At 34.6% G+C, this 25,676-nt stretch overlaps 1 protein-coding gene across 1 annotated transcript in view; it reads right to left on the minus strand.

The window, feature by feature from the left end:
* Nucleotides 1-4,329: 4,329 nt before the first annotated feature.
* The window catches only part of LOC125662397 (uncharacterized), a 36,960-nt gene continuing 15,613 nt past the window's right edge, over nucleotides 4,330-25,676 (minus strand). Inside the window, exons 6-9 of the mRNA XM_056146457.1 lie at nucleotides 25,064-25,258; nucleotides 24,642-24,745; nucleotides 11,572-11,713; nucleotides 4,330-5,884 (exon numbers count right to left, since the gene is read on the minus strand). Of these exons, the coding sequence (XP_056002432.1) occupies nucleotides 5,096-5,884; nucleotides 11,572-11,713; nucleotides 24,642-24,745; nucleotides 25,064-25,258 (1,230 nt within the window). The 3' untranslated portion in view covers nucleotides 4,330-5,095. The remainder of the gene's footprint in view (nucleotides 5,885-11,571; nucleotides 11,714-24,641; nucleotides 24,746-25,063; nucleotides 25,259-25,676) is intronic.

The raw sequence follows: 25,676 nt of genomic DNA on the forward strand, positions 1-25,676 counted from the left end.
GTGTTGGTTACTTATTAGATTTTGGCATGACCTGGGCCCGGTTTTTCGAAAGTTGGTTAACTTTAACACAGTGTTAACTCGGTGTTAACTTCAGTGTTAAAGTTAACCATGTGATTAACTGTTTTTCAAAATGCGAACTTGCGTTAACACTGTGTTAACGTTGTGTTAACTTTAATCCACCTCCAGTACCTGTGTTAAGTCTTAACACATTGGTTAAAAATGGCCGCCGACTTCATTTTCTGTCCGCCTCAGACGAAAAATCATAAAAATTTCAAAGGCTCAGACATTCTGAGGTGTGTATTGATGCTGAACTATGACGATGTGTTGTTTATGTTGTCCTAAATAGATATTTTCGTCAAATCTCATGAAATTTACCTAAGGGGAACAGCTATTGGGAAAAAAACTAGTACAATTGGATGATGGTGTTACACTTGTCTGTCAGTGGCAGTATCTTGCACACATCTATAGATACTTTCGGCATAAACTTTCAATAAGGGGTGGGGGTGTCAATAAAACTCGTATTATATTCACTTATATGAAATCCTGCAACGGGATCCATGCTTAAGATGTAATTTTACCTAATTTTGGCTTCCAAATGTCAAAGTGCATTCAGGCCCTTAGGTCATGATGATAATCTCCAATGAAACACCAACTTTAAAAACACTATCGTCTGCACTGGCCTTGACTTTTGAAAATCTCTTGTATAATTCAAAACGGATTCAAATGAAGTTTTGCATACATGAAACGTACGTGACTACGGATAACTCCGTTTACCTGATCAGGATATGGGGCTCACGGCGGGTGTTACCGGTCAACAGGGGATGCTTACACCTCCTAGGCACCTGATCCCAGCTCTGGTGTGTCCAGGGGTCCGTGTTTGCCCAACTATCTATTTTGTATTGCTTGTAGGAGTTATGAGATTGATCACTGTTTGTTATCTTCACCTTGCATACATGCATTTTCTTTTTTGAAGGCTATCTAATATGAACAGTATTCAATTCAGGCTAATACAGAATAGTTGTTAACACAAACTTAGGAAGAGGAGTTTTTCATTGTTGATATTCCAGATTCATCTCTCGTTGTAGAAATGAAGTGGTGGATCAAGTGTTATGTTTAAAATAAAAAGAACATTAAAATAAATACATGCTTAAAAAACAGATATAAAATGCTATAGATATGAATGTGAACAGACTATCATAAGGTAAATTACTTTATCATTTTCTTCATGAATATTTTTAACTGTTTTGAGGAAATTAAGACTTAAGAGTATATCTATTTAAAAAAGTTATATATTCTTAGAAATTTAGAAAAAAAATTATAGGCTAGCATCGTTGTTTACCCCCCCCCCCCCCTCCATAAATTTTGTTCAATTATGAATCAAACATAATAGAAAAAACATATGTTTTATTTCCTAGTTCAAAACATATAGCACCCCCACTCCCTTATTTCTGGCAACATACGTTTACTGTTATTTTTACATGCAAAGTCTGACATCCCCCTTCCCCGCGTTTTCATATCATAGTACCAGTGATTGATAGTTGACATGTAAGCTTGAACTGAACACGTATATTTTACTGATAAAGAATGAAACCGAACCCCCCTCCCCAATCACGCAACTTATGATCTTAGGTTCGGCCCGTACAGAACAACTCATTTTAGGGATGTGTGTATAAATTTTGTTTTGGCTTGTCAAGTATTTTCAGACAAGTGTGAAGTCAACTTGTTCAACTCCCTATAAACCCCACTTTGATAAATTATGCAACGAGCCTGCTTTCTACAACATAAGCACCGTTTTTCTCAACTAGACTTAGGCCTAGTATATATCATTATATAATGCTTTAATACCTCTATGATTATTCAAATTGAATAGACTAATAAATGCATCTATTCAAGTATATGTGCATGGCTCACAGTCACTGTCATGTATTTCGAAACTAACCAATACATGAACATTTCATCAGCGATCTCCCATAAACAAAACTTTTATTTACTCCTGCATTCTTATTGTTTACATAGGAAGTACATGTGCATTATGGGTAATCAAATGATTAGCAAGTGGTTAAATCGGTTAACACAGTGTTAACTAACCAATGTGTTAAATTGCTTTCGAAAAACAGAATATAAGCATTGTGTTAGCTAATCACTTGGTTAGGAGTTAACACTGCGTTAAACTTAACCACTGTGTTAAAGTTAACCAGCTTTCGAAAAACCGGGCCCAGTGATCAATCTCATAACTCCTATAAGCAATTCAAAATAGATAGTTTGGCAAACACGGACCCCTGGACACACCAGAGATGGGATCAGGTGCCTAGGAGGAGTAAGCATCCCCTGTTGATTTCAATACAATATGGCAAATGACGTTAAGAAGTTACACATGCGCAGATTATATATGATTAGGCTAACTCCCGCAGAAGAAAGGGCGCTGTATATAAAGATAGCATAAATCAGTATCCATAAATGTTTTATTATTATGTACCATATACGTTTTACATTATAGACATTTTTGATATCAAGTACCTTTGCAATGGAAGCATATAACAATGAACAATTTTAGTCTATCAATTTTGATAAAGTAATAAAAAAGTTAATTTGCTCAAGGCATCAGTTGTGTATCCCATAATAATTTTGGCAAGTTTCTGACCTTTTTTTTTTAATTGTTAAATACCAATTATCAATCTTCTTATGACAAGATATTCCACCCGGTCTTAATAACGTGTAAAGTCTTTGACTTCAAAAGAACCACATGGAAGGCTAAATAATAGCAGCCATTGCTTGTATCTGATCTCTTAATTGCGGTCATTGATTTATAACGTGTTCCCTACACCGGCAATTTTGGTAGGGATTTCTTGGCATGGGACGGATATTTTGAAGAATGTTCCTGTGACGAGGGAGGGGGGGGGCAATAATTTTTTTTTCTAAATGATCTGCCGTGTCAATACACGCTCATTAGCAAGGAAATGGCATGATTAATATGTTACGCAATGAGATGGCATCCGGATCGTTCCTCTATTGTGTTAAAGTCACGGCACAGGAGGCACCCAAACTAAAAGTATGTATGAAATACTTCCTCTTGTTTAATCGTGTTTTTAAATTCTATTTATTTATTTATTTAAGAAATGAAACTTATAATTCTTTATTTGGTGCATGTATCAAACGAAAAATTGAACGGAAAACTTCATCAATGTACGTAGCATTAAAAGAATGATACGTTTTATTTCTTATCATTTAATTATGTTCTTAGATTAGAAAAACATATATCGTATCCCATCAAAAAGCTTGAATTAACGTTTTTTGAATGGCGCGTAGGAATACCTAGATACGCACCCTGTAACAATGAGAACAACAACAAAACTGGCTGTACGTTCGGGTCAGGTAGATATATTGTGCATAATTAAATGGATTATACGCCAAATTAAAGGTGCAATGGTTAAAAGCTGAATTAGATCTAAAGGAAAAGAACAAGTGGTGACTGGATGTAAGTTGCATTGCGTTCGAAGAGACGTTGAGCATTGGTTGTGACGTTGAAACGGTGGAATGCGACTAGGCTCCATTTCAACATCAAGTAAAACGCTCAACATCTCTTCAACTGAATTGTCCTCGTTGACCCCATATAACACAGTTCAACTTCATTACTGTGTTAAAAAATCGCTGCTTGCTCCGTCATGTTTTGAAATCGTAAAGCAGACGATACAAACCGGTAACTGGTGTTTACAATATGTCTACATCTACCAGTCAGTGTACTATGTCCATCAAGTTGATTGTTTTAACACGTCATCACTAGGACCTATGTGTTATCTTAAATTAATTTGTATTTTATTTATATCTTTGGTTGTGTTTATTTTTGGTAGCACCAAACGAATACCTTCGTTTACAATGCTTGTTTGAAACTTCCTGTTCTTTAGCTAAAATTAGAACACAGAAGATGCATTCCAGAGAAAAGTACTTCCGCGTGCTTAGTACAGATGAACTCGGGACGATTTTTTTTTTATTAAGGAATCAAACGAATTTTTCGTCCTATCGGCATCATTGTTAAGTCACCACTTTGAAAGTTATTAAATGATTTATATTTCCTTTCAAAGTTCTGTTTCCTTTTACTAACCTTTGTTTTCTCATCCCGGTGGTCTAGAGGTTAGAGTGTTCGCCCCGTATGTGGAAGGTCGGAGTTCGAATCCCGGCCGCAACAGACCTAAGTCGTTAAAAAAGGTAGTGACAGATCTATCGGCAAATGTTCGGCATCAAGTACGAATGTCTTCGGATATGCCCTTAAAAACCGATGTCCGGTGTCGCAATAGGTGTGGCACGCTAAAGAACCATCACTGGGCAATGGCCGTAAACACCGAGCAAAGACCAGAATTTGAAAGTCTTCACCGATCTTGGTGACGTTTCCATATGGGTGAAATATTCTCGAGAGAGAGGGTCAAATATGTTAACTTGGGTGTTTTACCTGAATAAACAAACACCATGACAATGGACAAATGTTGATAAGAATTTACATATAATTTTGATGGTCGGATATTTTGAAGATTACTCTCCTGAAGAGGGTAGAAAAAATATCAAAAACATGAACCACTATATTTATATTTGATATTCTACAGAATATACCATGCCAAGAAATTCCATCCAGTCTGAATAACGTGTACACATTTTGGCTTCAAAAGAATGACATTACATACTAACTAATGGTAGTCATCGCTTATATCTGATCTCTTGATATTGCAGTCACTGATTTACAACGGTTTCCCTACACCGGGAATTTTGTTGGGATGTTTTGTTCAAAACTGATGATCAGGGATACTTTTGGCATAAAGATAAAATGATAGATTCGTACTAAAAATGAATTTCTTAACAATTACGAAATTTACAGGGATTTATAAAAAAAAAATGTATAATATCATATCATATTTATCATCAATAAATCGCATTGAAATCAAAGATATCACCGATCCCCTCTTTACAAAAGTTAGCAAACCCCGCACACACTTATAAAGAGAAATAATGATAATCGTTAGATGGTCTAATTTGTTTTCCTTTCATAAAAGTTTCTGATAGATTCCACAAATGCAATTGTTTAATAGTTTCAGCTATCTTTCAAAATTCAATCCATTTTTACTTGAGTATTTTCAAGCTCATTGAGGCGCTCTCTAATTTTTGAAATTTCAGAACTAAGAGGAATCAAATCGGACTCCTGTTTTCGGAAATATTCTACTCTCTTTCCCGTGTATGCGACAAGGCGTTCCAGGTTATCTATCTCCTCCTTCACATCTTCCTCGAGGAAATTCTGCAGTATATTGTTCAATCCTTCGGCATATGCTTTGGTTAAAGACTGTTTAATGTTGCCATTTGTCAGCCGCTCTACTCTAGCATTGTAAGCATTTTCAATAGTGGTGTCAACGTCATCCAGAACATCAAGCGCTACTAATCCTGAATATACTAAACCACCAACAAGTCCTGTTGCAGCGACAGCTATTGCAGCGTTACGACTTACGGACAATTGTGTCATAAGGATACTTCCGAAAATCGCCGTTCCACTGGGTGCAAGGAAGGAAACAAGAGTAGAGCCGATTTTATTCTCGACATCAAAGGGGGAAGTGAATCCTTTCACCTTGTCTGTAATCCTATGTAGTGATTCAGGAATATCGATAATTTTCTCCGCAACTTTTCCCATAACATCTCTTTTAAACATATTGATTATGTTTTTCTTTTGCCAACGATATGTTTTTTTCTCGATTCGAGACTCGATTTCGCTTCCAATCTTAAATCTTGCATATTTGTCAATGTCTTGTAGAATTTGCGTCTTGAACTCTTGGCTATGAATATATCGATGAAGAGCTATTGTAGTTCCTTCAAGAAAATCGTCAGTCATTTGCGGAATACTTCCCAAGGCCTACAATTAAGAAAAACAATTATCTAGTACTTTGGAATGCCTAAAATTGATTAAACACTAATTACGTGATATATATAGTACAAGAGATAACAATCTAATTAAAAGGAAATGATTTTGTATTCGCTACACTAGTATGAAATGTGAAGATAATACAGTGATCAATCTCATAACTCTTATAAACAATGCGAAATAGAGAGGTGGGCAAACACGGACCCTGGATATACCAGAGGTGGGATCAGGTGCCTAGGAGAATTAAGCATTCCATGTCGACCGGGCCCACCCGTCGTGAGCCCTATATCTTGATCAGGTAAATGGAGTTGTTCATTGTCAAAATCAGTGTACCATGAACATTATGACATCGCATTTGATGTCAAGTTCTGTTATCCGAAACAGTGGATCATGAGACTGTTTTACGAATCACTTGGTGGATATCTTCGAAAACTGAGAGCATGTTTGCATATTGAATTATTGTATGAGAGTAATAGAGTATTTACTTAATACTCTAAAATGTTGCAGATGGCAATATACATTATGTATATGATACTTGAAAATGACGCACCGCACGGGCTGAATTAGTGAAGAAAACTAAAATGCATGTTATCAGTTCACTTTAGTAATTTCCAGTTGTGAATATTGTATTTCGTTTTAGTATACGTTGAAGTGTAATATTCATAGATAGTTGGTAGAATGATTTTTTTCGATTGTCAAACATAAGTATCACATGTGATGGATCGACATGGTATACTTTACAGAAAACTTGTGCTTTTGATTATCAGCAAGTATTCATCATAAGTGTACCTTTCGTGACACCCTTGTGGTTAAATACGCTGTACGAAACGCAAGTAATTTCCAAACCAGTTAATATTTTATCCAGCATTTGAACAAAAGTCGCTCTAATGTGGCACCTATAGAATGTTGTTAAACCATTACGTAGCAAAATACTTGAACAGATCAAACTATTCAATTTTAATTACATTGGAAAGAGTGTATTGGTTGTTCTTTTTTATTTTAAGATATAATTCTATTGTGCTCAAATATTATCTCACCAAATTCCTGTACAAGTATACCCAATATTTTCCAACAACCATATTAAACCAGGAATTTGGTAATTTCATGACAACCAAGACGACAGGTAAATACAATATATGTATAGACATTTAGTAGCAACAATCTTACATCAGCACTTTTTTTTTTTAATAATCTCGGTCCATTGGTTAAAAAAACAAAGAATAAAAGTTGATACATAATACTTGTTGACAAAGGCACAATTCATCTACAAACTCCATCTAGGCACATATCCATAAGTGAAAGGTGAAGATAACGTGATATAAGTTTGAAAATGCGTAAAATATGCGTATATTAATTGAATTTATGCTAAGGGCATATTGCTAGTTTGTTACATTTGGAAAGGGTAAGACCTGTTATTCATAATATTAGCTGTAGACAGTTTATCATCACTTATGACATTTAGAGAGCCGCCAAATAAGAAACATTCACATCGAAATCCATGGGACCTTTGTCCAGATAAGACTGGGGAAATTCAGAATTATGATTGCCTAATGTATGCATGTAAGCAGATTTAAATGCAGTGACCCAGTGACAAACAAGTTGATGTTACCGGAGTTTCAACAATTCTATGGTTGTATGGTCGTTAAAACGGTCTTCTCTGTCAATAAAGCATGCCATTGGGACGAATATTGTCTGTCATGTTTCATATCAATTGTTAACTCCTTCTCTACACACTAATTTTGACTACGGATAACTCAGTTTACCTGATCTTACTGGGCTCACGACGGGTGTGACCGGACAACCGGGGATTCTTTTTCCCCCTTGACACCTGATCTCAGGTTTGGTTTATTTAGGGGTCCATATTTACTGGTCTCTCTATTTTGTATCCCTTATATAAGTGAGATTAATCACTTATCGTATATAGATACGTTGATTTTTATATTGGATTGTGACCTTGTAACAAGGTTATGGTATGACTGTATCGGGCTAGGATGAGACCATAACTTTAGTATTTTTTTCATGGGTATGAGAAGATAAAGATAATGACCAGTGGTCAATCTCATCACTCATATAAAGAATATGACAATAAGAGTTGGATAACCACATACTCAAGGATAGACCAGAGGTGGGATCAGGTGTCTAGGAGGAGTAAGTATTTCCTGTCAACCGTTCATATCCACCGGAGCCCTATATAATGTTGTTTTAATGTGTCTAATGTGGGATTTTAATATTCCTCTTATACTTTGAATCCATTCTGACAAGGAATCAAGTTCTACTTTTTTCGTATTTAGCCCATCGTCTAACATAATCTTTGACATAATTCATGATAGAGATGAAGTTATGTTGCCAATTAAAACACAAAGGCTCTATGTATTTAGGACCTTTTATATTAAGTGACCAGAGGTCCTCATTTTTAACTATATTAACACCACCAGTGATGATATGTTCATGTGGACTATAGTTGGAAGACGACGAAGAACACGAACCCGTAGGTGGATCAAACATAAGATGATCTATATCTCGGCAACGTAAAGTCTATTAATAATTGAAAAGTTTGGATGCAATAGTAGAAGTATACTTCAATGAAAAGTTATACGTTTAAATACTGACTTGAGAAAGTTTTTGCGATTTCAAATTTACTAAGTCCCTAAGAATGTTTTAGAATCTACATTTATTTTACATCACTTCTGGCATATTGTGTGGTACAGTGCGTTTGAAGTTTCTCCTTCACAGCTGTTAATATTTAATATAATAACATACGAAAGCCCGACCTTAAAGAGTTAAAAGAATACTACGCGCACTTTTTTTCTAAAAGTACGTAAAAATCAAAGATCAAGATGCAACATCATAACGTTCGATCTTGAAAGAAAGATCTTGTCAAAAGGAATACATACCTGAAATATGAAAAATGTATCACTCACTGTTCAAACGTTATGAGCAGATAAAACTTTAAGTTTTAGAATTTGAGTACTTCAAGGTTAAGGTCACAACTTAAATATCCTGGAATTGGATGACATTCTTTGCCATAAGGGTGAACATAACGAAAGATGATCACCAAAAGGTTTGGCATGTGCATGTATCAATAATGAAAGAAATTAGTTTCAAAATAAAATGAAAGGTAAAGATTACGAATGGTGATTAATGAAAGGTGAATATAACGAACAGTGATTAATCTTATAGTTCCTCTCGTAATTCCTATAAAGAATACGAAGTTCAGAGCAGGAGAAATACAGACGCGTGAACATACCAAATGTGGGATCAGGTGCCTAGGAGGGGTGATATCCTCTGTCGAATGGTCACACTGGCCGTGACCCCCATATTCGGAGCAGATAAACGAATTGTTCCGTTGTCACAATCATTGAGAAAAGGTTCTCAATTGGTGAGAAACATGTCGTACAAGCTGTATTGGTTAATTAGATTGATATAACAACTATACGATTTGGGGGTGCTGCCTTTAAACGAGATCGTTGCAATTCTTCTAACATAACTTATTTGTCAGAAGCCTCCTTTTTATTTGGAAATTAATCACGCGTCAAACAGAATACAGTGATAAGCTATTAATCAAAACAACATTGGTCTGTTAAAGCACAACTGTAATATTTGATCACAACAAGTCGGGACTAAACATGGGGGATATACTGCCAATGTTGTTTTTTTTTTTTCAATAGTGGAATTCAAGACACAAATACAACTGTAGGTCCCTATCCCGGGACATTACGCGAGTGATTCTGCAATTCTTGCAACTTCCTGGCTTTAAACGAGACTCATAGCGGGGATTAAGGTATCCCAAGTCAAAATAACAAGTAATTACAGGATATTGAAATCAAATTTAAATTCTTCCAAGTGTCGGAAATGTTAGTAAAAATCGTTTCTCATTTACATAAAGAAACATCATATCACATGGGGAAATATCTCGCTAAACTGTTATGTTGTCATACAAGTGAGGTAGAGCTATTCTTATCCAAAAGACTTTCAGTTTTTTATCACTTCGGCACAGGTGAAAATTGCACTCTAATCATTTGCAGGTTGGGCTTCATATGTCAACATTGATATGCTAAATTTAAAAAGTGATACGGATCGGTACAACGTCCTCTCGAATATAGCAATTTTAATAAGCTCAACTCAAATGTTGGGCATTTCCCACATTCACTGTCAAATCGTATCTAAACGAGGCAAACTATCCTACCTCCCGTATCAAAATCCTAAAGCTGGAACTATTTACCTTTAGGAAAATTCCTTGATCGAAATACTATATAGTCGACTCTAATCTGTACAGACGTTGGTTTTCTTTATTCCAAATGACTATGCACATAGGGTCACATAAACAGCTTGAACACTAGAAACGGTAGTAAATAGCGAGAACATATTATATTTCCCCCACGATACAACTATAGACCTGGACGTCGTGACGTAGTTTTATATTGTGGTGTCATATATAGTGTGAAGTGCACCGAGGAACATTTTATGATGTTTGTTTTTACTTTTTTCGGGACGCCTTAACCCTGCTGTGCTGTTGAAACCCCTGTAACATCAACTCAGGTACCAGTAGTCAGCCTTGATTTAAAAACAGACCTATCCCTTGCACATCAAATCAGTTGAGAGACAGACACTCCATATGCAGGTAATAATGGGATAGGGATTTATGACTATGAAAAGTTGGTGATGGAAAAGCTGAAGTTATCCATTCTGCCATTGAATTGGGTTTTTATATTACCGTTCACTCCTACGTTCAATAAAATAAAGGCTAGCTGTTTGTTTGGTTTTTTTGGGGGGAGGGGTTGGTTTTTTTTTTTTTTTGTTTTTTTTTGCGGATCAAAAATACGACGATTTGTTAACTCAAAAGTATGATAATAATTTTAGCAGAATAAATTTTGACGGACAAGAAAGAATTATCTCTTTTGTAAATACTGATGTCGAAATTGGGTGCATATTTGGCGAGTTGAAGGAAAAGCTACTTAATCGCTAAAATAAGCCGAATTTACCACCCGTGAAAAAAACCCGCTATACGGTATTGAAGTATGAGGCAGATGGAGAAAAGCCGTGGTCTCTATGGTGTAGATTATTTCGAATTCACTGAGATGTAAATCAGTATTTCTAATATATAAATCATCGTCCATTCATATTTGAGCGAGTCCAAAGCCAATGCAAGATTTTTTTATTATCACGTTGAATATACCTCTATTTCACATTGAGCTCATCGTCTAGAATAATCTTCAACATTATTCATAATAATTATGAAATTCTGTCTCTAAATGAAGGATCGGGGTTATCTGAATTTCGAACATTTTCAATTAATTGATGTCAAATCCTTGTTTTCAACTATATTGACATCATATGTAATGACATGCCTGGCTTGACCTTATTTGAAATAAGGAAAACGAAAATATGTATGTAGATTAAGTATAAGATGGTCTATATCTAGGCACTGCAAACTTATTTTGTAACTAAAAAGAGTGGATGATATAGTAAATGTATATTTTAGGAACGACAAGGTGAAGATTTGAACTTGAAATATGCTGGAGACCGCTGAAAAACCAGCATATGTATTCAATGATGTTGATGTTCGTGTAATATATAAAATGGTTCATTCATTAACACAAACAAACAAATAATAATGAATGATAAAGAAAACCACAAAAATTCACATCAACACAAACACTTAGTTCCTTTTACATTACCTCCTTTCGTTTGAGTTCCGTGTCTTGTAATTCCTTTTTGAGTTTATAAAACATTTTGACATCGTCTTCTGTTTCCTTTTTTGCTTCGTTTTCCTTGTCGACCACAACTGCATTGCAGTCTTCAATAAAGGACCTGATAAATCTAAAATATGAATTGTTTGATTATAGGAAATATTCAATGGAGGATGTGGGAGGTGTAACGAAGAATTTGACACGGGTTAAAAATTGGTTTGAAAGTCATTTTTATTTATTGAATTTAGACCTTAGTTCATTGAAATTTGAAGAGAATAGTGAAATTTTGATCATTAAACCGGGTCGATATTCAACAACTAAAAACAAAGGAAAATGAATACAAACAGTGATCAATCTCATAACTCATGTATAAGGAATACAAAATAATTAGTTGGGCAAACACGGACTCTTGGACACACCAGGTGCCTAAGAGGTATAAACATCTCTTGTCAACCGGTCATATATGTCATCAGCCCTATATCTTGATCAGGCACTGCATGGTTTCCATGGTGCAGAAAATGTACGGAAACTATGTGGAAACTTTAAAAAAAAACAAATGGTGTACGCAGGGTTTAAGTTTGGAAACTTTAAGTTTACAAGGGTTTACAGAGTACATAAACCTAAGCTGCCCCCTATTCCAAGTGGTTTAGGCAGTGGAAACTTGATGAAACCTAAGGTATCTGCACTGTTTTCCGCACTACTGAAACTAGTTGCCACTCTAAGTTTATGCAAGTTTTTCGCACATATTATGCACTAGCGAAACTACTTTCCAATCTAGTTTTATGCAGTGCGGAAACTCCAAGAACTTATTAACGTGAATAACCTACCCTTCTCTAAAATATAACGAGATAATTGCATCAATTCTATGTACACACAGTCATACTTTAATAATAGTGATATATATCGTGTTCCTGAAATTTACAAAGGGTTCAGCAATGGTTTATGCATACCAATTTTCTATTCATTGAACAAAAAATATCAAAAGTTGAAATATTATCAACCACAAATTAAAACAAAACACAAACATTTTACACTCGTATATACAATGTTTTTATTAAAGAGTCAAAGATTTATGTAAAGATTATTGAATAATAACATTAACAATCTTAAGCTTGGTTGAACAATATAGTACATGCACAACAATACTAGTGTAAACAAGAAATGTTTCAGAATCATGTATGCTTCCATGTTGCAAAATTGAAAAGAGTTACACACATTTATCGTTTCCTTGATAAAAGTAACGTGGTGCCAAAACAATTCAAACAAATTGAGCAAGTTAGTATCTTCGTATGCCCAGAGTGAATTTACCATTGACAATGTGACATCAAAGTCATCAGGGATCATCTACTCCTTAGGATGTAAGTAAGTTCGATGTCTGTCAAGCAAATAATTCTCAAAATATATAGGAGACAATATATTCCTATGTCCCCTTTCATCATTGACAATGTCGAACGAAATCAATAGTTCTCATCTACTCCCTACAATGTATCAGTTTACTGTCAAGGAAATGGTCCTGAGATATTGAGTTATGTCCAAATTGTATTGACCCTTGACCATATAACCACAAAATCACTAGGGGTCACTTACTTCTTAAAATGTACTAGTTTATCGAATTTGATGTCTGTCGAGGAAAGGGTTCGCCAAATATTGAACTGGTGAAGGGCTGCAAAAGTTAGGTATATGCTCGGCGCTTATGTCATTGAACAGGGAGTAATCTTTATCGTGCCACATCTGCTGTGACACGGGACCTCGGTTTTTGCGGTCTCATCCGAAGGAATACTCCATTTAGTCGCATTTACGACAAGCAAGGGGATACTGAGGACATATTCTAACCCGGATCTCCACGGGACGTCCAGTTTGACCTTTGAACATGCCACCTGAAAATCAATAGGGGTCTTCTATTATCTATGTTTCATGTCTGTTAAGCAAAGGGTTCTCAAGATATTGAGTGGACGGTATATTCCTATTTCCAGTTTGACCCTTGACTTTTGACCATGCTAAATTAAAATCAATAGGGGACATCTACTTCCTACAATGTACTAGTCTATCAAGTTTGATGTGCAACGGACTGAGATGAAATTCAAACTTGATATGTAACTTGATATTACAAAGCAATCTAGTAAACATTAAATAAAATGAAAGCATAACAATAAAAAAGTCTCTAAAACTGCTAATTCATGCAATTTTTTTTTAAGTCAATGGAACAACAATTAAAATCAACAGACCGAGACGAAATTTGAACCTCATCTGTAAGTTGTTATGGTAAAGCATTGTACCAAATATCAAATAATATCTGCAAGGATAGAGATGTGTATGACCTTGACCTTTGATCCCAAATTCAAGATCAAAAGAGTAAGAACAAGAGTTAATAAACCTCAATTGAGTACCTTTCATAATATCAAAGATATTGAAGTCAAACGATTACAAAATTAATGAAAAAGGAATGGTAACTGGAGTTCACAAGAATTGAAAGTTCTATAAAAGGTCACAAAACATCTAAGTACGGTGTTTGAGAAGTGCTTAAATACTTTGAAAATTTGTAAAATATCATGTGTTTGAGTAGAGCCTAAAACACTTTGAAGATGTCTAAAATCTTATTTCAATGTTGACCTTGACCTTTCATTTGAAAGTAGGGCTGATGCGCAAGTGACCCCATGTCATATAAAATATATGAGCTCAAACAAAGAACTGCAGACATTCAAGGGCAATAACCAGGTTTAAGTGTCTCAAGATCCCTTCGATTGATCTCTCATAGATTTTTTTTCCTGAATTTGAATTCATGAGTAAAGGTGTGTGTGTCTATATTTCCATTTAGTACTTAAGAATAGTAATATATCTGTAGCAAGTTTTCTTAAAGCAAGTCAAGTCAGTGTTTAACAAATGTTTGATGTTCTTACAATTTATTGTTAAAGACGAACAACGAAAACAAGAATTAGAATCAAAATTCAAGAATGTAGGTTGATATCTGATTATTTCTCAAGAAGCATTGTATTATGGATTACAAACTACCTCCATAAGTCGTAAAGCGTGATCAAATTTTGATGGTAAGAAAAAACACTAATATACAGAACAATACAAATAACTCTTTCCACAGAAAAAGCAGGAAAGCGCAAATATATGGACATCAATGTTCATTTTCTTGTCATAGGGGCCATCCTTCAACTGTTCATTTATAAATATGTAATTGGTATGCTCACATAAGACTGGTATCCTAGCTTCCTATGCTAACATGTTTAATCAAAATGGTCTTCTAACACCAAAACTTGAGTCACTATGACCCTTGTCCCGATCCCTCTTGTTGCTTCCTAGAAGAATAGATTACCACTTCACTGAATTAAGATGGACTCTGGACACGAGGAGTGTTCAACCACTGTTACATTGAAAGTTGTTTCCGTTATCAAGGGTTCTCTTCCATATCCTGTGGTGCGAATCTTCTCCCCATCTAGTTCTAAAACAGTAAACAAACATTAATCATGTGTAACATATGATATACCATGACTAAGTATACACACTGTAGTTTTGCTCAATTCTGTCTTCACCTTGCCAGTGGCTGATTTAAACAAACACACCCTCCCCGAGAGCAAACATAAAAAAAGAAATAGTGGTTTAAGATTTGACATGATATATATACATATCCTATACACATAAGCACATAAGATAAGCAAACCCATTAATTATCATATTATGTTGTACATGCAGCTAGATTAACCCCATACAAGTTACATAAAACGCTTTAAAACCCTGGATCCCTATCCCCCATTTAACAAATCCTGGATCCACCACTGCATGCATTTACATGTACAAAATCATTGTGAGATTCTAAAATAGCAAATATCATTGCTGGTAGTGTTTGGTACGGTAATATTGATTATATTTAGTTTGTGTAGATGTGGCATTGTCAATGCGTATGTGTTTATCTATGCACATGGTTACATAAAACACTACAAGGGTTTCATTCATTTTTGTACTGTAGGCTTGTTGACTGCAAATTGCCCAGTGCTGACACAACTTTTGAAAGTGATATGTTTTAAATCGAGACAAACTACTGACAGACAAGTTGATGGTACAGAGGTTTCAACAGTCTCGATTGAAATCAACATCTCGCAAATTCTATGGTTGTTATAACGATCTAATTCGTCAATACAACCTATCATTGGGTCGAATGTTGTCTGATGTGTTTGATACCGATTGTCAAGCCATTCGTGGCACACTGATTTTAACTACGGATAACTCCGTTTACCTGAAAAGGATATAGGGCTCACTGCGGGTGTGACCGGTCGACAGGGGATGCTTACTCCTCCTAAGCACCTGTTCTTACCTCTGGTATGTCCAGAGTCCGTGTTTGCCTAAGTATCTATTTTGTATTGCTTGTAGGAGTTATGAGATTAATCACTGTTCGTTATTTTTACATTTTATGTTCAGAAAAACCATATTATATAAATGTAGCAGACATTAAACAATTTTAAAAGAAGTTATACAATACACGACACACTATTTGACAACAGGCCACCAAGATCATAAAGACAATGCCCCGGTTTATGTGTTAAATTTCAGAAATACTACCTTTCGAGTGGCCTAGCTCAATTCTTTCGAGTACCTAAATTCATCAAACTAGGTAGACAATAGCAAGTAGATCAATTAGCATCCAGGGTCACTGAAAATGCAGGTTGGGTGGGAGATTTTATTTTTATGAGACAAAATATTGATAACATGAGTTATCTTTGTCAACAGATGAATATCAGTTAAGAAAGAATGCTACAACAGAGAAATTTGATGTCGATGAAAAATAAAGGATGAAAGGTGAAGAAAACAAACAGTGATCAATTTTATAACTCCTACAAACAATACAAAATAGACAGTTGTACAAACACGGCTCCCTGGTCACATCAGAGGTGGAATCAATATTTTAAAACTTTCTTTACTTGGCCAAACAATGCAGCTTTAGTAAAAAGTAATCTGGGGAAAAAAATAAAACCACTTCATAATTCATACCCTTGATCTACAGTTCAGCAGTCGACGTGTTACTCCACAAAGTTACTTAGCTAGGTAATGAAATCCAAAAGAAGACAGATATTGCTGATATTTATATTTCCATGCATGGATTTTAAGGAGGTCGGCCATTATTATGCTGTATAGTACACCCTTACAGTCTTCATTTTAAAAAGGTGAAATAATGTCTAAATCTGTCAACCTGACTGAAACAGCAAAGCAATTAAATTGCACTGTGAGTCAAATAAAAATTGAACTACAGTATTTCCAAAATGTGGAACTGTCTTGGAGACTGCATTGTCAAACTTCAAACGTACTGTACGACTACATATGCCAGAAGTGATGTAAATTAAATGTGGATTCTAAAAAAGACCTTTTAGTAAACATGAAACCATAAAGCTTTTCTCAAATCAACAACATCAAACCGTATGACTTTTCAACTCTTTACACGACCATTCCTCACAATAAATTAAAGACTAGAGTTTTTGGCATCATAGACAGTTGTTTCGTCAACAAAAATGCAAAAGGTAAATATTCCTATCTAGTGATCAGTCATTCAAACAAGTACTTTGTTAAACGCCACGCTGATTCCACACACAAGTACTCTCAAGTTGAAATAAAAAATATGCTAGAGTTCCTCATTGACAATATCCGTGGTATTTGGTAACCAGGTCTTCCGACAGTCTGTTGGAATCACTATGGACAAGAATTATGCTCCTTTGCTAGCTAACTTGTGTTCATATTCCTATGAAGCAGAATTTATTTTAAAAAAACCACACTTCTAAATGAGAAGAAAAAATATCTTGCTGTGACCTCCAATTCGACATTTAGATATATAGATATTAACAATGATAATTTTCATTCATATGTCAATTCAATATATCTTAGTGAACTCGAAATAAAAGACACAACAGAGTTGTCCACTTCTGCTTCACACTTATATTTTATTGGGAATATATAGTAATGGCTAACTATCAACTCAACTGTATGAGAACGGGATGATTTCAACTTTTTCATCGTCAACTTCCCATATTAATGCAGCAATATTCCATTATTACCTACATGTGGTGTTTACATCCCTCACCTGATTCGTTACGCAGTTGTCTGTTCTGCGTGTCGACCGTTTTTAAATCAAAGCAAGTGACTGACAAACAAGTTGATGGTGCAGGGGTTCAAACAGTTTCGTTTGAAATCAGCATTTTACAAATTCTACGGTCGTTATAACGATCTAGTTTACCAACACGACCTATCATTGGGCCAAAGCCTGTCTGATATGTTCTATACCAATTGTTAGCCCGTTCTTGGCACACTGATTTTTATTACGGATAACCAGATCAAGATATAAGACCCACGGCTGGTATGATCGGTCGACAGGGGACACTTACTCCCCTAGGCAAATTATCCAATCTCTGGTATATCCAGGGGTTCATGTTTGCCCAAATCTTTATTTTGTATTGCTGATATGAGATTGATCGCTATTCGTTATATTTGCTTTTCATTGAAATCAATGGTACTTGCTACACCCCCCGCCCCCCTGAAAGGATGAAAATTGACGCTTAATTCATGATTATGGAACAGTTTACCGATAGACATCCGTTAGTGTAGCACTGTCAAAAGTTTTAAGACAAACCTCAAAACATATTTTTATATGAAATCTTATAACCATATTTTGTAATATATTCTTTTTTAAAGTAAAGGCTGGTTTGTCGCATGAACTCGTAATGTTTAAATTGTTTTCTTTTATTGGATGTTATATTTTATGCTCTGATTCATCTTATCATGTTTTACATTTTACATTGTTAAAACGCTTAGAGTAATTAAAAATTATATAATGCGCTATATAAATGCCGCACATTATTATTATTATTATTATTATTATGATAATATCATAAGTAAAATAAATACAGTTGATGAAATCTGAATTTTGTTCATCTTTTCTTTATTGTATCTAATAAAGTGGGTCAAAATTATGTAGAATTGGTTAGGTAGGGGTGAAATACCTCATTTTTTGGATACCATGATCATTTAGCAGATGTTCTTCAACTTTTGCATTTTTTTTTTACAATGAGCATATATACAGTATACCTTTAGATTAAGGGTGATTTCAAGGTCATACTATAATATGAATATGAATAGGTTCTATACTGAAAATGTGAGACTGATATAATACAAAAGAGAAATAATATACAATCATTTGACAGAAAAAAATATACAAAGACAGCTTATCACCTCATAGCCTTGGTAAATAAAGCTGAAATATTGCAACACTTTCCAAGTGATATGAAAATATAGACCTGTGCGTTGTGACGTACTTTTTCAATGTGATGTTGTATGGAGTGAAGTGCATTGCTCAAGGTACATTTATGTACAAAACTTGGTTTAATATCATGTCTGAAAGATACATGCCTTTCACTTCTAATGCTGAAGGATTGACACAGGATTTACTTTTCATCTTTATTTAATTTGATGCTGCACCATAATTGAGAATAGAAATCATGTCTAGGACTGAAGAATTTGGATGGGCAACTGGACATAGTCTGTAGATATTTGTATAATTCATATGCAATAGCCATAATATTATATTGTCCCTACAAATATATTACTTTATACAGTATTATACCCCCACCTCATGAAATATCCTCCAGACAACAACGCAAAACCATTTCAAATTCCACACAAACTATATAAGGACCATTTAATCACAACAAAACATCAAACGCTATATATAAAACATTTCACCACTTTAGATACAATTTTAATCTCACCATACTTACCGGAACATCTCCTTATTGTTTGTAATAAGGTATAATATCTACAGCATGCTTGGATGTTTTCCTTGCATTTCGTACTTCCATATCATTCGAACGAATATTCCTGCATCGACATGTTTATCCTTTAATCCATAGCTTTATAGTTTAAATGGCCATACAGAACATATGCACTATTCCATGTACATGCAATGATGAATCCGCAACATCGTGAATGTTCCATGTCAACACGGGAAATACCTAAATTGATATATACAGAGAAATAATAGGTTAGATACGGTTCTGTTTCCCAATCGGGGCATTTTTTTGCATTCCAAATTCTAAAATATGAATATCAAGCATGTTTTGATGTGTTCTCTTGTGATCATGAAATGCAATATTAAATAACGTTGGTCTTTCATGAAAAAAGAGGATTTATATAATCAGAAATAGCATGGATATCCCGTCAAAATTCGTTTAAATGAGAAGTAAATTGCCAGTATTGGCTATTGACAGCCTCATACTAAAATATATAGTGAGGATTACATAATGGAAGATTGTTTTGAAAAGTTCAAGAATTTTTACTCAATTACTTTGCAAAAGACATACCTGAATGATGTTCAACAACAGTGGAGGTATCATATTCTCAGAAAAAATGTTAATGTCTTTGGATCTTCCATTAAATCAAAACATGACACCGTTCCATTTGAGTCATGCTAGATTTTCTCTTATAAGCAATATTAAATTTTGCCCGCTAGAAACCAAAACCAACCAGCGATCAGGAAAGGATTAATGGGAAAATATACTTTTATAAATATAGCATTTATTCTGCGTGTAAATTGTTTTACAAACATCTGAATTAAAAAAAAGAAGCATACACGTGTAGACTCTTTGCATCGGTTTTCTGTATAATGGGGATTTGTTAAAGCTTCTTTGTGAGCCGAATTCAAAATGGCCGCGGCTTTGCTAATATTTTTAAATGGAAATAATCGGTAGTATGTGTCACGGATAGCCTTGATAGAATGTGGTAAATGATAAAGTCATTATACAACTAAACATTTTACACTTTCTGGTCCCGGTTTATGGCGTTGAATGTAAAAGTTCCTTAAATGACGTGTGGCTAATACACATATCCACTATTATGATGACTGCTGTCTTGCGTGGACACAACACATATGGCAATGTTTCACAAAGTGTTTGGTTTGTATACTGTTGTACTTGGTACATGTGTATTTGGTACACATTACAAGGTAGCACCTATGACAATATAGTCATACTATATAAACGTACACATACATGGTGAAGATAACGAACAGTACACATACATACTGGTTTTCAGGATGAAACCATGCTGTACATTATCCATGAACATATAAACAATACACTCTTATACATATCAGTTATTGCATATTATAAGTCAAGATACACAAAACTCTAGTAATTATATGCATGAGTTATACAATACGTTTCTTAAAGCGAAACAATTATGGCAAGTACTACACGTCGTGGCTTTACAAAGGGGACCATATAGCGAAAATGTTTATGGAAAGACAAACCGGTATTGAAACAAACATAAAACATAATGTATGAATAACGATATTGGTAACTTTAGGACCTTTTTAACAGAGAAAATATTATATAAAATTCGTTACATAAAACTCACCTCAGAACTAGCTGAATACGGGCAACATTTACAACAATGTCAAAGTGTCTGCAATAGTTATTTTGTAATTGCTGTCACAGAATTCTAGTGAAAGCATACTCAGACGAATGCGTCCTACTCACTGGACAGATTGGTTCCTACCGAGAGCACGGACTGGCGGTTTAATCATCTAATATACTGAGGTTTAATAAAGGGGTATTTAAAGGAGTATGTAAAAAGAGGTGCCAAGCATAATAAAGGTATATTTGATTTGACAAAACATAACTGAATTAAAAATGAACACACATCTATATTTTAATGTGACGGTATTCATTATGTTATGTTGCAATAACAATTTTACAGTTATCAGAGGTCTAAAAAGAATGAAATAAACTCAGTACCGGTGTAACGTATAATCATGCAAATTTTCTCTGCATTTTTATGGTATATTATAAGATGTCCCTCTTTTGCCCGACATTTCTCTGTTCTCACAATATAAGCTAAATAGCAAGTGTATATCTAGACAAGACTGGACATCCTGCATGTGATATAACCCACTACATGGAAATGTATAAGGGATGCTTACTCCTCCTAGGCACCTGATTCCAGCTCTGGTGTGTCCAGTGGACTCCTTTTTTGCCCAACTATCTATTTTGTATTGCTTATAGGAGTTATGATATTGAATACTTTTCGTTATCAGTGGCGTCGGTGGCCTAGTGGTTAGACTGCCAGACTCTCCACCGAAAGGCCGTGGGTTCGAGTCCTGGCCGTGGCAGGGCCGACGTTGTGTCCTTGGGGAAAGACACTTTACACGAATTTCCTCACTCCATCCAAGTCTAAGAGGGGTACCTGGCTACAGACAGTGAAAGATATTGTTATAATGTTAGTGCTCTAGTGCCTGTAACGGCAGTTTGCACTGTATGCTTCCCAGGAAGCTGAGAACGTTATAGATCTATAGAAGGTCTGCCGAGGTACTAATGTATTGTAAAGTGCTTTGAGCAGCATGCGTTGGAAAAAGCGCTATATAAAACTCATCATCATTACTATTATCATCTTCAATTTTGTTGAATAATGAACTGATTTTATTGTTAATAACACATCAATTTCGCCTCACAATCGGCAATGATGTTTACATAAGTGCATGTGCCTCCCAACACTCTACTCTCATTTAAAGTGGGTTTTTTTTACAACTGTACTCTCAAGTTTTACTGAATCAAAACATTGAAATATTTTAATGACAGCTGAAACACAGAAACTAAACTCAAATAATTCCTAGTTTCTTTTTCACTAACATCTCAGTCAGGATACATTCCAGTAAAAATGAGCTATTGATTCTAGAAATATATAACAAAATCAACTGAATACATTTGATACCCATCTAATTGTACCGATTAATGTATGCTTATACCATGTTCATTTGTATTATATATCTTCAAAGGTGCATGAACATATATTGTAGAGGATTACCATAATATTGAAATGGTGAATATATCATCTAATTAGATTTGCTTTACTACCAATCCCTGTTTTCTAGATCGAGTTGTGTAGAGTACATTCATTTGGTACTTACTGTCGAAATAATGCATACCGAATTGTAATGTTAAGTGTATACAGATTTTTCTTCTTCAAATGTTGTGGTTTAAATTCAAACTTCTAAATAACAGCATATATACTTTCAGATTACATGTCCTTTCAGGAACTTTAGAAATTTGTGTTCATCAGTGCATGTTTGTATTAGAATTCTGAAATCATTTCTGATGTGTGACACTTTGCATGATTTTAAACTGCACTACATTAAATTCATACTATAAGATATGTTGATTCCAAAATTAACTAGTCCTGAATTTAGTGAACAAGTAATATATTCGACAAATTGTGCATGCAATTTGCTGCCCGAATGTTACAAACAACCGGAGTAATTTATCCGAATAATCGAACAAATATAGAATGTAAATTACATACATTCGGGCCAACTCCCTTTCTATTGGTATTAGAAATCCTCATTCCATCTAAAATTATAAAACATAAACAAAGCGGCAGGCTAAATTACTGTGGTACATCTAGGTAGTAGATTTTGTCATAATTGTGCACTATGAACAATGATCTATTACTGTGGATATTATAAGTAGAAGATTCGTACCATTATTTTCCCCCCTAATTTCCGAAATTCACAAAGGCTAGGAAAGATTCCCTTGATCATTTTGAAGATTTGATAAAAATCATATCGTTGACACCATATGTTTTATGGGACTATGATTCGCATGATGTTGCGGAAAATGAGAAATTAATTTGAATTTTTCAAAAATGTATTAGAACACCTGGTAGATTCAGTTGTGATTTAAATGAAAATACTCTTAAGCAAATAATATCATTATACATATATAATGTTCTAAAATGTACTGTGACTTATAACACGTGTAACAATTTCATAATCTACAGGGTACATGTTTGTCGAACTCTCTATTTTGTATTCCTTATAGGAGTTATGAGATTGATCACTGTTCCTTATCTTCACCTTTCTTGTATGTGGGGAGAGGACAACATAAGTTTTCAGAACGTGTGGGTATTAGATACCCTTCATACTATATGTTAGAATCAAAACACCCATCCAGTTGAGCATCACTGAAGAGACATTATTTGTCGAAATGCGCATCTGGTGCATCAAAATTGGTACCGTATAAGTTTTACATTATGACCCCTGGGTCGAAGCCTCTGCTGGTGACTGTTAGTCCCCGAGGGTATCTACAACCCAGTAGCTAAGTACGTCATTATTAGCTTGAAAATACGAATCTATATTTAATTGCTGTGATAAAATTTTAAAAAATCACTTCATCATTAAGGATTATCTCTCTCATGCATAGCTTTTATCCTAACACAAATTTGACTTCACCTTTTTGGCACTCTGTTTTCCCTAAAATAGCTCAAGCAAGTGTTTTCTATTTCTGATCTCAAATATTTTGGTTGAGCATCCCTGAAGGGACATTATTTGTCGAAATGCGCATCTGGTGCATCAAGAGTGGTACCGTATAAATGTTACATACATGCATAAATATACATGAATGCAAATTACATATTGATTACTGAATCAATAAATTTCGCATATTCTATTTTTTCCCCATTTGGGATATTTCGTGTAATTATTTGTATATGCGCAAGTATATCACACGCATACAAATTTGTCTAATTCTACCGCCTGACTATGTTTTTTAGTGTTTGAAGTCTTAATTTACAATATGTAGTATCAATAATTTTGATATTTTGCAAATATAAATCTCCATTTTTAGTAATGCAAGGTGAAGATACAATATATGCAACTCAACATCTGCGTAATTATATGCATTTTAATGTCCCAGTTGAAGTTTTATGTTCAATTAATATTTCCCCCACACATGCCCTTAATTTTACAATATACTGCGATCTGTGTTTCTATGCGACAAAACTGGACTGTGTTATTCGAGTTTACCTTATGTATCTTTGTTCATTGTTCCCATTAGAAACTATATTATCGTGTAAACCATATTGAAAACATCAACGTAATGTTACCGTCAGATTTCCTTTTGGTTTCAGTTTTGCGGAAACTAGCAATTTCATCAAGTGTACAAAATCCATCAAACTTGTGAAAGAGGATATTTTTCTTATAATATTTTTTAAACAATGAATGGACATTTGTAATATCTTACCCTGTATAAACTTTGATCCTTTGATTTCCATTTTTTGCAATAATGCTTTTCAAGATGAGTAGGAATTGGTCAAATTCTCTCTGATACGCATCATCTTTTTTCACCTGGAAATCAAATTATTTACAATGATGAATTTTCATGAACTAAATACTGGTATTTGATTTGAATTGTTTGTTATTATCAGATTTCGTGCAGAATAAACCGATACAAATAATATGTATGTGTTATTTGTATAGAATCACTTTTCCCTACTGTTATCCATTGACACAGAGACTTTGATAGTATTTTGAGTAAACTACAATATATTTGCAGCCTGTTAATCAAATCTGATAATCCCTATCATTGATATCAAATATAACATTTTAATCATGAGTTTGTGGATATTGCAGAGGACTAGAGCGTTCTCAATTACTGTTACTCACCTCGGTAGCTGCAAACTTTAAAATGTAATCGTGTTCTACATCTTTCCATGCATCGTGCAGTTTCCTTTTTAACTCTACAAACCATTCTGATTTCCGTGGGTTTTGTTTCATTGAATCCCACTTGTTCAGTAAAAAGATTGCATATTTAGGATCGAAACTCAGGGATCCTCTCACACGTTCCAATATTCGCACAAGCTGCAATAAAATCTTCCCTAGTGAATATTTTTCTAACTGATCTGGATTTAGATTTTCTGCTACTTCAATATCGAAACATTACGCTAAATAGACTGAACTAAAAAAGAAACATACAAAAAGAGCCCATGCAGCATATTGTTCAACTGAGTCACCTTGACCCTGCTGTTGTGATTTATAAAATGGTTGTATCGATCTATTCCAATGAAAATGTTTGACCCCCATATTGTGATCCCAACCTATCACCAAAGGACCGCAGCACAATTGAAAATTGAGCCGGAAATTAAGTATCCGACCGAGCACGTGTCCATGAACAGCAAATCAGGGAACAATCTGTGAGAAATACTTCTTGTAGTGAACACTTTAATGTGTGGTAGAAGATGTTTCAAAATTTTCCAATTTTATAAAGTTATAGATGAAA

The sequence above is a fragment of the Ostrea edulis genome, chromosome 8 (genome assembly GCF_947568905.1).
Source record: "Ostrea edulis chromosome 8, xbOstEdul1.1, whole genome shotgun sequence".
NCBI lineage: Eukaryota > Metazoa > Mollusca > Bivalvia > Ostreida > Ostreidae > Ostrea > Ostrea edulis.